The 16,722-nt window shown below is 47.3% G+C and overlaps 1 protein-coding gene across 1 annotated transcript; it reads right to left on the minus strand.

Moving 5' to 3' along the window:
* Positions 1-304: 304 nt before the first annotated feature.
* LOC132591437 (zinc finger protein 135-like) lies at positions 305-13,848 on the minus strand. Its single transcript, XM_060270019.1, has 3 exons — positions 13,819-13,848; positions 3,625-3,798; positions 305-2,257 (listed from the first exon to the last, which is right to left on the minus strand). The coding sequence occupies exons 2-3, from the start codon at positions 3,722-3,724 to the stop codon at positions 897-899; spliced, it is 1,461 nt and encodes a 486-aa protein (XP_060126002.1). The 5' UTR covers positions 3,725-3,798; positions 13,819-13,848; the 3' UTR covers positions 305-896.
* Positions 13,849-16,722: the final 2,874 nt, after the last annotated feature.

The following is a 16,722-nucleotide window of genomic DNA, read 5'->3' on the forward strand; positions in this document are numbered from 1 at the left end:
GATTTGCACATTGGTCCTTTCCTAGTTGTGGCACAAAACAGTAGCAACACCTGATGCCAGATGCTCAGGAATTACTTCCACAGAGACGGGCCTTGGCTGGAGCCTGGAGCAGCCAATAGGGAGGAGCCAATAGGGAGCCAAGGCAGGGAGGAGAGAGAGAGGAGGAAACTGTGGGTCAAAAACTCTTCGGAATATAAGATGCTCAGGGGACAAATTGGGCATGAGAATAATAATAATAATAATAATAATAATAATAATAATAATAATAATAATAATAATAATAATAATAATAAAAGCCTCCCTAAACAAGGCTGCCTTCAGATGTCTTCTAAAAATCTGGTAGCTGTTTTTTTCTTTGACATCTGATGGGAGGGCGTTCCACAGGGCGGGCGCTGTTGTGTAGTGGGTCTTCAGTGATTTCAGCTCAGTGCAAATAAGAAGCAGGAGGCGAGGATCTGGTACAACATCTCTTTACTTCAAAGAACAAGTAAGAGCCAGAACACAGGGAATGGGGAAAACTGGGACTTATATAGTAACAGAGAACTAGCAGGGAAAAGATACATTTTGGCAGGAACCAATGGCAAGGATTCCCTCCAGCAGAAACCAATCCAGCAGCGGATCCAAATCCTGCACTCTGAACCAGCAAATGATATACGTTCCTGCTGGAACTTATGCATTCAAATAAACTCTGCAATACAATACAATAAACTCTATACTGTATATTATATTACAATACATACTTGGCTGTGCTATTACTTTAATACACAACAGGCGCCACCACCGAGAAGGCCCTCTGCCTGGTTCCCTGCAACCTGGCTTCTCGCAACGAGGGAACCGCTAGAAGGCCCTCGGTACTGGACCTCAGTGTCCGGGCAGAACGATGGGGGTGGAGACGCTCAGTGGGTTTTGTGATGAATGCTTTGATGGGAAGTCAGATGGTGGCTGCGACTAAAGCTCTTTCCACATTCCAAGCACTGATAAGGTTTCTCCCCTGTATGAATTCTTTGATGGGAAGTGAGATTGCTGCTCTGACTGAAGCTCTTTCCACATTCCAAGCACTGATAGGGTTTGTCCCCTGTATGAATTCTGTGATGGGAAGTGAGAGATGAGCTGCAACTGAAGCTCTTTCCACATTCCAAGCACTGATACGGTTTCTCCGCTGTATGAATTCTTTGATGGGAAGTGAGACTCTGCCTGTGACTGAAGCTCTTTCCACATTCAAAGCATTCATAGGGTTTCTCCCCTGTATGAATTCTTTGATGGGAAGTGAGATTGCTGCTCTGACTGAAGCTCTTTCCACATGCCAAGCACTGATAAGGTTTCTCCCCTATATGATTTCTGTAATGGGACGTGAGATCGGAGCTATTAGTGAAGCTCTTTCCACATTCGAAGCACTGATAGGGTTTCTCCCCTGTATGAATTCTTTGATGGGAAGTGAGATTGCTGCTCTGACTGAAGCTCTTTCCACATTCGAAGCAATGATAAGGTTTCTTCCCTGTATGAATTCTGTGATGGGAAGTGAGAGATGAGCTGAAACTCTTTCCACATTCCAAGCACTGATAGGGTTTCTCCCCTGCATGAATTCTTTGATGGGTCTTGAGATGGTGGCTGTGACTGAAGCTCTTTCCACATTCAAAGCACTGATAAGGTTTCTCTCCTGTATGAATTTTTTGATGGGAAGTGAGATCAGCGCTCAGACAAAAGCTCTTTCCACATTCCAAGCACTGATAGGGTTTCTCCCCTGTATGAATTCTTTGATGGGTCTTGAGATTTGAGGCTTGACTGAAGCTCTTTCCACATTCCAAGCACTGATAGGGTTTCTCCCCTGCATGAATTCTTTGATGGGTCTTGAGATTTGAGGCTTGACTGAAGCTCTTTCCACATTCCAAGCACTGATAGGGTTTCTCCCCTGTATGAATTCTGTGATGGGAAGTGAGATCAGCACTCAGACGAAAGCTCTTTCCACATTCGAAGCATTCATAGGGTTTCTCCCCTGTATGAATTCTTTGATGGCTAGTGAGATTCTGACGGTGATTGAAGCTCTTCCCACATTCTCTGCACTGATACAGTTTCTCTCCGCTGTTAGCTCTTGCATGTGAAGAGATTCTATCCCTCCGAACAAAGCTCTTTCCTTGATGTGAGGTGGAGTGGTAGCTCTGACGGATGTTCTCTCCACACTCTGAACATTTATATGACTTCTCCACTATTTGGATTCTGTTGTGGTCCCCCTTGTTCTTCCCTTCCAATTCATCACCATCTGCAATGAAGAGAGAAGCTAATTAGAACCTCAGGAAGAAATGGAGCTCCAGGTTATTGAACAAAGTTAATGAATGCTTGTGATAGAGGAAGAACTGAAGAATGTTAGATGTGAGGCCTTACTATAATTAATTCCCACTGCTTTTTTCCCCTCCTAGTATGAACTGATGTATTGCTTGGCTTTCATCTGGAAATGGATTTTGTTTGGCTCAATCCTGGAATCCATTCCATCCCCAAGGTCAGTCATCTCTTTAGTCAACCAAATACAGACAAAAACAAAAACAAATCTGACAAAAGTTACTTCAACTTCCCTAAAAACTCTGAAGCCAACATTTAATGAGGTCTTGGTGGTAAAGAAAAGCCTGGTCATTGTTTGAAAAGACAAGACTGGATGAAGAACAACCACAGAGGAAAGAGTTGATACCCCTCCATTCAGGGTTCATGGTGGGGATGTTAGAATCCCAGATTCTGTTGGTCTCCATCCAAATAGTGGAGGTTCATCACATAGAGGTATGTATGAAATTTTAAAATGGATATTATCATCCAACTTTGTCGGTGAAACAAACAGCAACATCTTCACCAACGCACTTCCCAACAGCTGTTGCCTCAATCTGGTTGGACTAAATTTAAATTTATACGCAAATCACTTTTTTCACATTAAACCTGTTCCCTTCCATGTTCAGGAGAAGACCAACTCTGTATTGTTTCATTGTTAACAGAAGAGGACAAATGACTATGACTCACACTTAATCTAAGCACAACGGCCACAAGAGCTCCTGACTAGGCATTCAGCTATGCGATGTTGAATGTTCTTTGCTCTCTGCTGTTTCCTCGGGTTTTTTTGTTTTAGTTTAAAGCAATTCATGAACTTAGAACTCATAACTGACCAGTAATGATGAATCATGTTATAGATATTCCTGCAAATTTATTCTGTTAGTTTTGAGATATACAAATGACACAAGAATACTTGGTCTACATATTTATATCATTTAGTGGTCCTATGTTGCTTGTTTTTAAAAGCAAATAAAAAGCTATTCCAAAAAGGAAAGAGAAAGGCAACACACAGTGGCCCCATCTACGTTCAATCTGCAAAGCAGGATCAGGTCACTTTAAATAGTCATGGCTTCTAGTGCTGCGATCAGTAAGTTGTCTGACTTTGGTAGGGCATCCAGATCACAGTACTGGTTTTAGACATTTTGAGCTGCGGTGGCCGGGGAGCTGTGATGTATTCCTAGCTCAAATGGCCTGCAGATGACAAAAGGTGCTCCCCTTCTCCATCTCCATCCGCCTGCCTGCCTCCCCCCACCCCCAAGATGAGCAAGCCCCAATACCTCTCTGGCTCCATCCCTCCATGCCCCTGGGACTCACCAGATCTCTCGGAGGTCCCTGGGAGGGAACGCTCAGAGGTTGTGGGGAGGGATGCAGGAGACAACCTCACCAGGTCAACCGTCCACCTTCCCCCTTCCATCCTCGCCAGGTTTGCAGGATCCGTCTCTTTCGTCCTTCCTGAGGAGTCAAGGAGCCAAAACAAGCTGCAGGGTCCTGGGAGAGAAGAAGAAGCAAAGGGAGCCTCAGAGGCAGGGCCGTATTAAGCATATCTGGCGCCGTGGTGCAAATATCCTTCTGGCACCCCCCCTTCCCATAGTTGTCAACCTTTTTAAGGGGGGGGAACCCCAAGGTTCCCTAGAGTTGTTGACTTTTTTTAGGGAGCTGACACCACGCTTACACATTATCTCTGCTTGGGAAAAGAAAACAGGAAACTTTTTTTAAAATTTAATTGAATTTTTTAATATGATTCTTATAAAGGTTGACATAACAACAGTTCATTCCCCGTATCTTTACAGTTTCCCCCAGTCTTTCCCCCTCCCTTCCCACCCTCCCCATAACCGGGCCTTCCTTCTTCATATCTTTTAACCATGTACACGGTCTCTTCCTTTTTGCCTGTATATTTGGGTTGGCTTCTCCCCTTTCTACCCAATTCCTGTAGAATGCCCACTTATTTGTGATTTTTTGACATTTACTTTCCCATCTATCCTCAACTCCTATCTGTGCAAATATTTCTGATTGTACATATTCAAAAACAGAGTTGTTCCATTTTTCCATATTCCATTTAGCTTTTTCTTTCCATCCTAGAGCAATAATTGCCATTCCGGCTAAAATCATGATCTTATAAAGCTCTTGCTTGTTACTTTTTACGTTGTTATTTCCCAGTATTCCCGAAAACAGCAAGTCCCTATTAATTTCTATGTTTATTTGGGATAATCCAGAAATTACCTTTATTATCTTTTGCCAATATTCCTTAACCAAATTGCATTATTAATGAATTTTTAAAAGAAATTAAAAAAAGAAGATGGGCTGCAATCCTATGCAGCCCTTGCACCCAACCTGCACCTAAAAATCTGCACAAACTTGCAGCAGAGAATTGCAGAGTAGGAATATGGGGGAGGGCAGGCATGGGCATAGCCAGGATTTATGTTAGGGGGCAGAATCTCAGTTAATTAAGGATTTAATTGGACTCCCTTGGACCCAAGGAAGCCCCGCCCTGCAAAACTGATCACAAGATGCAGCTGCGCACACCATTTGAATAGCAATGGCCATTAACTGGGGGAGGGGCCTCAAATATTTTATGGGGGGCACCAAAGGGACCTCGGCCCTCGGAGTTGCCTCTTATGCAGTCAGTCATGGCTGGCTGGCAGACCTGTTGACTGTGTTCCTTAATTTATAGGCACGCCTGCCAAGACCCCAAAATGTCTCCTGTTAAGGTGCCCTGGGGTTATGCCAATCTGTGAGGAAGAGAAGCAGAATGTCTTGCTCTCCCTCCCCCTTTTTGGCTGGGTTTCTACGTCCTTCATCCTTCTGGCAGGCAGAAATCCAGCAGGCGGGGAGGAATTCCTTTCAATATTGTTGCTGGAATGTTTGCAGTGACTGAGAGCTTCCATTGGGCCATGGCAATGGATTGCTTGGAAGTGATTTCTGCACCAGGTCAAGGAATTTGTAGCCCCCCCCCCCTTACACCTGCATTTTGTGGCCTAAAGCACAGGAACGAAGCAGCAAAAGGTACTTTATGACCTCCAGGCATGGACGGAGTGAGCCAAGGAGCGCCCCCCTTCCTTCCCCGGCTTGTTTGGGCCTCCTTGATCCCTCCGTGTTACACTGAATGACGCTTCCCTCATCCCTGCCTTTTTCTCCCCTTTTCCGCCCCTTTCGCCCAAACTCCTCAGGTGACGCCTGCAATTTCTCCCCTTTGCTGCTGCGTCTCCTTTGCCCTCCGCCATGACTCTCCGCTCCCAGACTTGGGGGTCTCTCCCCCCCCCATGCATGATCTGAACAGGGACCCCCATGCACCCCACTTCTCCCCATTGAACCTTCAGGGGGAAGAGAGAGGAGGAGACCCAAACTCTCCCCTACCACAGTTTCCAGTAACTAGCATTCAGAAGCATTACTGACACTGATCATGGAGGCAGTAAACAGCCATAATGGCTAGTAGCCATTGAAAGCCTTCTCCTCCACCAAGGGGTCTAATCCTCTCTGAAAACCACCCAAGTTGGCAGCCATCCCTGGCCCCTTCCATAGTTTAACGATGTGCTGTGTGAAGAAAGACTTTATATTATCCGCCCTGAATCTTCCGACGTTCAGTTTCGTTGGACGTCCACGAATTCTAGTGTTATGAGAGAGGGAGAGGAAACTTCTCTCTCTTTACTTTCTCCCACAGCACGCATAATTTTATGAACTTCTATCATGTGTCACTTGCTACTTGCCTTTTCTTTACACCAGGCACCCCCAAACTGCGGCCCTCCATATGTTTGGGCCTACAACTCCCATGATTCCTAGCTAACAGGACCAGTGGTCAGGGATGATGGGAATTGTAGTCCAAAACATCTGGAGGGCCGCAGTTTGGGGATGCCTGCTCTAGACCAAGAACTCCCAAATGCAGCAGCCTTTCCTTAGAAAGGAGTCACCGTTGATCATTTTAGTTGCTCTTTTCTGAACATTTAGAACTTTACAACACACTTTTTGAGGTGAGGCGATGGAACTGTACAGATGCCGCTCCAAATGCAGTGGATTTGGCAGGGATTTGACAGGCAGAGCCACCTGGTAGTAAGTAAGAAAGGCAGGCTGGTGGCTTGTCTTAAGAGTAGATCAAGCTTGGTGCGACAACGACCCATTTGCCCCAATAGACCAGTCTCCCCTGTATTTTATGTTGTATAGAATATGGGATCTGTGTAATAATAATAATAATAATAATAATTTATTATTTATACCCCGCCCATCTGGCTGGGTTTCCCCAGCCACTCTGGGTGGCTTCCAACCGAATATTAAAAACAGTACAGCATTAAACATTAAAAACTTCCCTAAACAGGGCCGCCTTCAGTTGTCTTCTAAAAGTAAAATAATTGCTTATTGCCTTGACATCTGCTGGGAGGGCGTTCCACAGGGCGGGTGCCACTACTGAGAAGGCCCTCTGTCTGGTTCCCTGTAACCTCACCTCTCGCAATGAGGGAACCGCCAGAAGGCCCTCGGTGCTGGATCTCAATGTCTGGGCTGAATGATGGGGGTGGAGACGCTCCTTCAGGTATACAGGACCTGTAATCTGGTGTTTTTAAGATCTGCTTTTTTAGATTGTTATACCTGGAAGATCAAGTGTGTCAGACCAGGACCTGGGAGACCAGGGTTCAAATCTCTACTCAGCCATGAAGGTCTAAATGACCTTGGGCGACCTTGGGCTGGTCACTTTCTCTCAGCCTAACCTACCTCAGAGAGTTGTGGTGAGGATAAAATGAGGAGTAGAGATAGCCACACACAACAGCTTCAGCTCTATGCAGGAAAGGAGGGATATAAATGTAATTTAAAAAATATATCTATGTATGCTGCTGGGTTTTTTGTTGTTTTTGCTTCTGTTGTGCAGCACCTCAGAAATACTTGTTGGAAAGTGGTTTATAAATCCCTAAGCAAAGGAAGAAACAAAATACTGCACATGGCAATAGATCAGTGATGGCGAACCTATGACACGCGTGTCAGACATGACACGCAGAGCCCTCACTGCGGACACGCGCCCCATCGGCCCATTCGCGCTGTTGTTGTTGTTCCCCCCCCCATTTGTTCTCCCGCTCCTCCTCATGCTACAGCTTGTCTCCATTGTTAAAACCCGGATCCTTTTTTGTTGTTGTTGTTGCTGGTAGCCAGAGATTGGTTTTTAACCCTTTCTGTGCTGTTTTTTTCTGGCGCTTTGGCATACAATGATTGGGTGTAACAGCGTTCATTTTTTAACCCGTTCTGTGCTGGTTTTTCTGGCGCTTTGGCAGACTATGTCGGTGCTGCGTGTTAGTTCCAGCAAAGGTATTATTCATCATTTATTTCTGTTCTCTTTCCCCCCCCAAAAAGCACAGCAGCTTTGGGACACCCCCCCAAAAGCAAAGCAACTTTTGCACACACACCCCAAAAAAACCTCCAAAACTTTGGTCAGCAGCTTCCCCAAAAAAGCTCAACAACTCTGGGCACTTTGTGATACATAAGGGGTTTCTGGTTGGTTTGGTTAAATAATTAGTTTTTGGTTTATTAAATACAGTTATATATTACAATTATACATTTTTGTTATTTAAACTATAAATATCGCGAAATTAGGGGTTTTTTCCCCTCGAAGTGACACACCACCCGAGTTAAGCTTGGTTTTTTGGTGAATTTTGACACACCAAGATCAAAAGGTTGCCCATCACTGCAATAGATCAAAGAATCCAAGGCTCTAATTTCAACTGTGGGAAGGTGTGAGTTGTTTCAAGATGGCTGATGTGGCAATGGGGCTGGAAGGAGCCGCTTGCTGGAGCAAGGACCGAATTTCCACAGAGAGGAATTTTTGAGCAAGACACCTGCTGAAAGGTCAGAAAGCAGAAGTGAAGGCAAAGGTGCTTGCGGCTGCAATGGATGCCTGGAAAAGTGCAGGCCAAGTGCCTGGGCAGCAGGTCAGGACAGAGAAGGGCAAATGAAACCAGAACTCTTGAGGCTGCAATCAGTGGCAGACGTAACCTGCAAATCTCTTCAATTCAGCAGGACTGAGTAAACCTGTGAAGGATTACAATGTGTGTGGGGGGGAGGGGGGACAACTGTGGGAAGGTGTGCACACACTTCATTTTTTATTCGCATACACCTTTTATTCTCACCACAGTCCTCCAAGGTAGGCTAGGCTGAAGGATAGTGATTGGCTCAGCAACGTACAGCCTGCAAACTTTGCATCTGAGTGCGGCTGCGAATCAAGGTCTCCACGAACATAGCCTAGCACTCCAACCACTGAACTGCACTGCCTCTTCTTACATCTCCAGTGAGGCGTAGATTATTTGACAGTGACATTCCCCCCGCAGTGCAGAGATGCAATAATGGAAACAAACACAGCCTCTCAACCCAACAGGGATGGAATACTTTTATAGACTGGGGGCTGCAATCCCGTGATGGGAGGAGCCAGAAGTAAAAGTGGGTGGGGCAAGGCTGGTAAGGGACGTGGCCTTGAGGGCTGCATTCAGCTTCTAGGCCAGAGGTTCCCTACTGCTGTTCTACAACACTCAGGCGTGCCTGTTTAAAAGACACAACCAGCGTGCGTCCCTTTCTGCTGAGATGACATTTTCACATCCTTTGATTTTATGATTCCAGGAATCTTTTTATATATATATCAGCAGTGATCAGGAATGGTGACAAAGCAGGCTTGCCTTACAAAACACAAAGCAGGGGGAAGTCCAGGAATGCAGGACTGGATCAATCTTTAGCCTCCAAGGCTATTTGTCAAGTGCATGGTTACATGCCTCTCCTCTTAGTCACCTCTGCACGTCAGGTTTTTAAAGTAGTTGATAACACACAAAGCAAAAACTTGCCGATGTGTACATCAGGTCTATGGCTGGCCCCTGAAGATTGCTCTCGATGACAACACATCCAAGAGGAGCATCACAAACCGTTGGAATGTAAACGGACACCACAATTAAGGCGGCTGGGAACAAAGTGTGAAAATAAACGCACATGTCCAAAAGAAACAGCTGTGTCAGAGCTTTCTGATGAGCAGTGAAAAGGTAGCACAGTAATTTTTGCACCCTAGGCGAGATCACCTTCTGGCGCCCCCCGCCCCCCGCCCAAATAATGTGATTCTCTGTGTTGGCAATAGGTACCAGTATGCTCTCAAGAGACCCAACCTTCAGCAAAGTAGCCTGTCAGTTTTGTTCAGTGTACATGCTGTCAATTGCTGGGGTCCGGGGTGGCGGCGACACAATGTCCTCTGCCATGCTACCTGATAAACTGCAAATATGGTACTCACAGGTACATGATCCACTGAGTCAACCATTCATCCTATTATTTAATGTAAACTGCTTAGCTGCTTGTTTATAGGAACAAGGGAATTGCCTTATACTAAGTCCATTGGTCAATCTTGTTTAGTATTGTCTACACTGACTGGCAGCAGCTTTCCAGATGGAAGTGAACTAAAGAGTGTCACAAGAGGAAGAAGAGGTTGGGATTTAATGGTCCTGGGGATAAAAGACAGAGGGAGAGAGACAGAGTGTGTGTGTGTGAGAGAGAGAGAGAGAGTGTGTGTGAGAGAGAGAGAGAGAGAGGCAGGCTTTTTTATTGAAAGAAAAAAGAAAAAAACAATACAAAACCATATTCACATAATATTCCATTTCAACAAAAAATACCCCCCATCCCAACCCAAAGAAATCTTAGAATTTTGAAGTGTCAGGCATAGCTCTAGTGGCTTTAGCCCAAACGTAGCAGAGTTTTCCTGCACAGCACAGAAGCTAGTTGAGGTGGAAGTGACTAGTCGGCTAGACACAGAATAACTATTTACAGGATTTATTAAAAGAAAATAAAACCAGCAGAGTTTCTGCATACAAAGCAAAATAAATCCTTGCTCTCTCTCCAACCATACGCAGCACTCCTACTCCTAACACCCACAAGAAACAACTGTGCTAGCATTCCTAGATAACAGAGTTCAGTGCTGGTCGTTAACCAATCAGAGAGTTGTTGCCAGGCCAGGTAGACCTTGGCTTTCTGCCAAGAGTAAATTGACACTGCCTTGAGTTAATTGTGTGAAGCAAGAATCTGTAAGTTTCCCATGAGAACCAATTTACCAATTAACAGAAACCGAACAAGAAAATCCTTCCTTCCCCACAAAGGCAAAGAGATGGAAAAAAACAGAAAGTGTCCTTCTGCAAGTTCTTTCCAGCCTGTTATTACTGGTACTATTACTGTTCTTTTACAAACAGATGCAAATGCTGGACCCTATAGAAATGTGGTGAAGAAGTCCAGGCTCCTCCCTGCTAGAGGGGTGGAAAATTTGGGGATCTCCGTAGACATAAATGGATAGTATGACCTATAGGTATGGGAGAAAGAAATTTAAGCAAGGCGCCTGTCTGGAATCAGGGAAGTGGGAGCAATTTCAGAAGTGCTCTTCAAAATATAGGGGAAGGGGATCTATTGCCTTTCTAATAAGGTGTGTGGGGGGGGGGAGAGATTCAGGGTTTTACCACAGAAATCATAAGAGGTGGCTGAAGTAAACAGAACATTCAAGAGCAGCAATGTGAATAAGACCCACAAGGGATCTTTTACACAGAGGGGTGAAATAGGGAAGCCTATTGAGAATTGGGGGGGGGGGGTTGTCAGGAAAGTAGACTCCTCTTTGAAAAGGGTTTCTGTTTTTAAATATTGCTGATGGTAAATATTAGGGTACTGGAGGGGTGTTCTTTTTGGGGGTGGGAAGCTGGGTGTCTCCTAGTGGGAAAAGGTGTTCCTTGGAAATAGAATCAGATAATTTCCAGGGTGCTCCGAGAGGACGAATGAGGGGGGCAAGGGGGGGGAGAGAAGAGCCTTAAAGGAGACCCCCCCTCCCGACGCAGAAGCCCCTCCAGCAGTGAAATGGGCTCCTCCCCCCCGCCCCCCCGGTGGGCTTCGCAGAGCCTCAGCAAGACATTGGGGGTGGGGGGTGTTTGCTGCTGGCACTGCTGCTGCTGTGGCCGGGGAGAAAGAGATAGAGACCCCCCTGCAACCATCCCACCCCCCAGCAAAGAAGGGCAAACCCGAGCGTCCATCTTTGCAGGCAGGAGGGAGGGAATGAGGCAGCAGCCAGCCTTTCCAGCCTGAGGACTCCCCGCGCCCCCAGTGGCAGCTTCGGGAATTGCAGTGCTCTTTCTGAGCTCTGTTCAACTCAGCTCTCCCGGACGACTCCAACCAGGCGCCCTCCGGGGCGGCGGCGGGGGGGGGGGTAGGCTGGCCAGCGCCCCCTCCATTTTGGCGCCCTAGGCAAGTGCCTAGTTTGCCTAAATGGACGCTCCGGCCCTGAATGTCTCTTGTAACATCTTTACAAAACAGTATTGAGCGGCAGTGGGGAAGCTCAGGGCTAGGGGCTGGATGTGGTCTTCCAGGCCTCTCTGTGTATCCCTCAGAACTCTTAGAATAATAGAATCATAGAGTTGGAAGAGACCACAAGGGCCATCCAGTCCAACCCCCTGCCAAGCAGGAAACACCATCAAAGCATTCCTGGCATATGGCTGTCAAGCCTCCACTTAAAGACCTCCAAATAAGGAGACTCCACCACACTCCTTGGTAGCAAATTCCACTGCTGAACAGCTCTTACTGTCAGGAAGTTCTTCCTAATGTTGAGGTGGAATCTTTTTTCTTGCTCCGTGTCCACTTCTCTGGAGCAGCAGAAAACAACCTTTCTCCTTCCTCTATATGACATCTTTATATATATATTTGAACATGGCTATCATATCACCCCTTAACCTTCTCTTCTCCAGCTCCCTAAGCCGTTCCTCATAAGGCATCGTTTCCAGGCCTTTGACCATTTTGGTTGCCCTCTTCTGGACACGTTGCAGCTTGTCCGTATCCTTCTTGAACTGTGGTGCCCAGAACTGGACACAGTACTCCAGGTGAGGTCTGGTACTATTACTTCCCTTGATCTAGATGCTATACTCCTATTGATGCAGCCCAGAATTGCTAGGCCACACCTATTGGTCCTTGCATTACTTTGCTCCACTCGCTTTTGCCTCTTGCTCCGGTGCCAACCCGTCATGTGGCCCTCAAAAGATTGCCCAGAAGGGACTGTGGCCTTCAAAGGTTCCCCACTTCTTGTACTGAGGAAGCTTTCAGGTTTATCTGACTCGAGAACGGGGTTAGAGGTCAGCATCATTGGGCATCTGCTAAGCTTCACATTGCAGCGTCCTGGACACATCTCCAGCTAATATTTCCTGCAGCAACCGGTCCCTTGTACTCTTTTGTCACGCGATAGACTTGGCTTGTGATATTAACTTAACAAAGAGACTGACTTTGACCTCTCTTCCTACAGAATTGTATCTTGCTGGCATAAAATTAAGAGGCTTGGAATCCCAATGGTGATGTCTCGATGAGCCCCCCCCCCCCGTATCTTACCACCCCCTGTTTAGAGCAAGATGCTGACATGAATGGATTTTTACTATCTTAGGGCCATTAATTTCAGTAGGTCTGCTCTGAGTAGGACTAAAATTGGATGCAATTACGGTATTATTGTTACTGTTATATTTTTATTGATTGACTGAGTTTATATCCTGCCCTTCCTCCCCAAGGACCCCCAGGCAAAAGAGGGCAAAAACATTTTAAAACAGATTAGAAAACATTTGAGAAACAATTACAATCCCTCACGGTTCGCCCCAAAGCAGCGGGCTGAGCAGGCGGAGGCAGCACAGCCCGGCGGAGCACAAGTCCAGCGTTCCAGCCCGCAGCACCGCAACTCCCAGCTTCCCGTCGCGCCAGGGCTGGAGCATGGAGGCGAGGGGCGGGCCAGTTAGGAGGGAGGGGCGTCAGCGTCAGCCAGCCAATAACACGCCTCCATGCTAGCCTAGCCCGCCCCTCACCTCCCAGGTCCCGCCCCCCAGCCCGGCAGCCTCAGAAAAAAAAAATTAAGCCACAGGCGTGCCGGGGGAAAAACCCAAAATAAAATCGCACAGCGCCCCCAACCTGAGCAGCGCCCCCAACCTTCTAGCGCCCTAGCTCGCCTTAGTGAGTGCTCCGGCCCTGAGGGTACCGCACCCCTCCCCACAACTCAGTACAAAGCAGTTCCCTAAGCATGGTCGTGGTCAAATTCAACCCTCGAAATTTGAATTTACCCTAATCTGAATCCACGGAGAGCTGCTGGCGCAGTCAACACTGCGCTACCATGCACCGGCAGCACGGCACGAGGCGGCTTGCCCCCTCCGCCACCACTGAGACCGGGCTCAAAAGAGGGTCGCAGAGGCAAAGGACTGCCCCCAAACGGGCCCGGAAAAGCCAAGGCGGATCCGCGGCCGGGACGGAATAGTAGGCCGCGTGAAGGCGAAGCGCTCCTGCCGCTAAAACACCCCCCCCCGGTCAGCTGTTGAGCGCGATTAGGGCGTGAGGAGGGAGGGAACGCTCCCGGCAATGAAGAGGCAAAACTGGGATCGCGCGGAGCTAAACGCACCAAAGACCTCTGCAGCCGAGACCGGGAAAAGGAAAGGGGAAAAAAGGAACAAATAAGAAAGGAAGAAGGTAAAATTGAGGCGAAGGAAATTAAGCAAGCGCAATACTCAAAGCAATTACCAGCGTTAGCGAACTTCAGCGGCACCTCACTAGCCAGGAGTGAGCTGCACGTGGCGACGCTGAGTACTTAAGCACTCGCCCCTGTCAATCAAGAAATGGATACATGCAATTTAGCCCAGCAACACTTAGCCCTCCAATCATCTTCTTCCTTTTAGTTTAGACCCACCCCTTAACACACCCACACAGGCTTTTCTAATCTGCCAATGAAAACTCCAGTATCAAAAGCAGAGAATACGTTCTCAAACGGCCCAGGATAGCTGATTATATTCTAGTAAAGACCAAAGTTTGTTTTTCCTCTTTCTTTAAAATACTTATATACCATTTTTCTATTAAGATACAACTTCAGAATAGAAGAGTAATAAAACACATAATTGCATTTCCATCGCAAAAAGCAGGTTGTGGGAAAGGGACGGCTACCCACGTGTCGAACGTCACATGGTATGACAGCACACACATGTGCATTTGGCAAACCTACAAGGGAAGCCTCAGCCAAATTAGTTATGCGGCTACAGAATATTGCACTCGTGACTGTCAACCGCCCCCACCCCGCCAAACATTCGTTACCACAGCGGGCAAAGTCGCCTTTAACTATGCTCCCGCAAGAGCTGCCTTCCTGTTGACAAATGCTCCCATCCTTAAAATGTGTTGACCAGAAGTGGATGCAATACTCCCACCTGCAGTCTGACGAGCACAGACTTAATTCATGAAGCCTCTGCCTACAAGTGCTTTACCCTCTTCTAAGTTACTTTCCAGTGAATGCAAGAGCAGAGAATCTCATTTCCCACTCACTCTCTGCCTTTCTCCTGCCCGGAATATCCACTGTTGTAGTGAAATAATGATGGACAGCAGGCCAGTGATGTGCATCAGGTAGAACATCTCTCCTTGCAGGTGACGTAAAAAGTGCATTTTTTTTATAAACTGTGCTTTTCATAAAAACACAGCAAGATAGCTTACAAATTTACAACAACACAGCTTACAAGTTATAGGAAAAGCATCAGTAAAACTGGCTAGGAAGAGTAAATTAATGTTTATTAACAGACTGACTTATGCCTATTAAGTGAAATATGGTTGGCTGCAATCCTAACTGAGTTAGATTTTCCATATCTTTTCATTCATTCAAGACCAATACACAAATATCCTATCTGTTTATTTAAGTTTTTGATACAGAAAACTGGTATGGTTAAAGAAAAGGAATAAATTTACAGAGCAGTGCTGTGCAATGGACATTGCAAATATAACCCTGATCTGTATACAGAAAAGTTACTGAAATTAAGCAGGAGACTAGAAATGATTTGGTATAACATTAGACCTTAAGGCATGGTCCTCTAAACTTTTTAAACAGGGGGCTGGTTCACTGTCCCTCAGACACTGTCAGGGGCCGACAGTTTTTAAAAAAATAGTTTTTAAAAAATATGAAAAAACATATGTGCACACTGCACATATTTTGTTTGTAGTGCACAGAAAACAGGAAAATCAGTACAATATTTAAAATGAAGAACTATTTTAATCAACATAAACTTAGAAGTATTTCAATGGGAAGTATGGGCCTGCTTTTGGCTAATGAGATGGTCAATATCGCTAATGCTCATCCCTACAACCCAGCCTACACATGGATCTCCCTCACCCCCATGGCCCAGTCTACATGCAGGCCTTCCATGCCCCCATCCCCACAACCCAGCCTATAGATGTGTCTGCCCGCACACACCCATCCCCACAACCCAGCTTATATAAGTCTCCCTAACCCCCTTCCCCACGACCCAGCCCGCACCCATGTCTCCTTAAGCCCCATCCTCACGACCCAACTTGCCTGCGTATCTCCCTAACCCCCATCCACACACACCCAGCTTGCATACCTGTTCTCCAGCCCCAAATCCCCACACGCCAGTTTGCCTGCGTGTCTCCCTACTCCTGGTCCCCATGGTGCTGGCTGCCCGTGTGTCACCCGTCCCCACGACTCCCGACTCACTGCGGGGGGGCAGCTGCAGGGCTGGGCGCCCCCTCCTCTGGAAGGCACCATTGACGAAGACACCCATGTTCACATCCACGGCACCCTGCGATGAGTTGCGCCCGATAGTCACCGTTGCCTGGCGCATCGCGAATTCCACATCACAGCCCTGCAGGCGCGCCAGAGCCGATGGCATGGCCAGGAGAGAGGCAGGCGCCCTGGGAGGTGGCGGCGAGAGTGCGGTGCACTGCAGCGCCAGGAAGGCCCTTGCACTGGGCTCGTGCTCGCCTGCAGCTGCAGCCATCTTCCCAGTGCAGCGGGCGGCTGAGGCTCAAGCAGGCAGGCAGGCAGGGCCAGCCGCCGACTACGCAACCCTGTCCTCTGGGCCAGGGAGGCGGCGGCGGCGGGGGGGGAGGCCCGGGCTGCCCAGGCAGCGCACTCACAGGTGGGCGAGGAGGCCATGAGCGGGAGACGGGGCGCAAGGCACCTCTCTCCTCCACAATCCCCTCCCTCCCTAACTGCCTCCTACCGTACTCTTCCAAAGAAATGACAACTCATCTTCCTCTGCCGACCCCGGGTGGGCCGGATTCATGACCCTGGCGGGCTAGATCCTGTAGTTTGAGGACCCCTACCTTAAAGAATGTTGTGCATAACAGGCTTGAGAAACACCCTGCAGTTAGATTGCATGTTCAGTAAATGGATGCCAGGCGGTCGAGAAATAGTGTTTAGTTAGGACTCATTTAACTTGCCTATTTAGTTTTGTTATAGAGAACTAGATTCCAGATCCTGTTCCAGCATTGTGCTAGTTCCAATCTGGCCACCTCCACTAGATGTGGAATCGAGTCCTTACACGTGGCATTAAACACCAACCCACCTTCATGCAGGGCACTCGGTTCTTTAAAAATGGAACACCTGCACATCCAAAGTCACATTCCAGTTCTTCACATATGATGCTAAAT

Source organism: Zootoca vivipara, chromosome W (genome assembly GCF_963506605.1).
Source record: "Zootoca vivipara chromosome W, rZooViv1.1, whole genome shotgun sequence".
In the NCBI taxonomy this organism is placed as follows: Eukaryota; Metazoa; Chordata; class Lepidosauria; order Squamata; family Lacertidae; genus Zootoca; species Zootoca vivipara.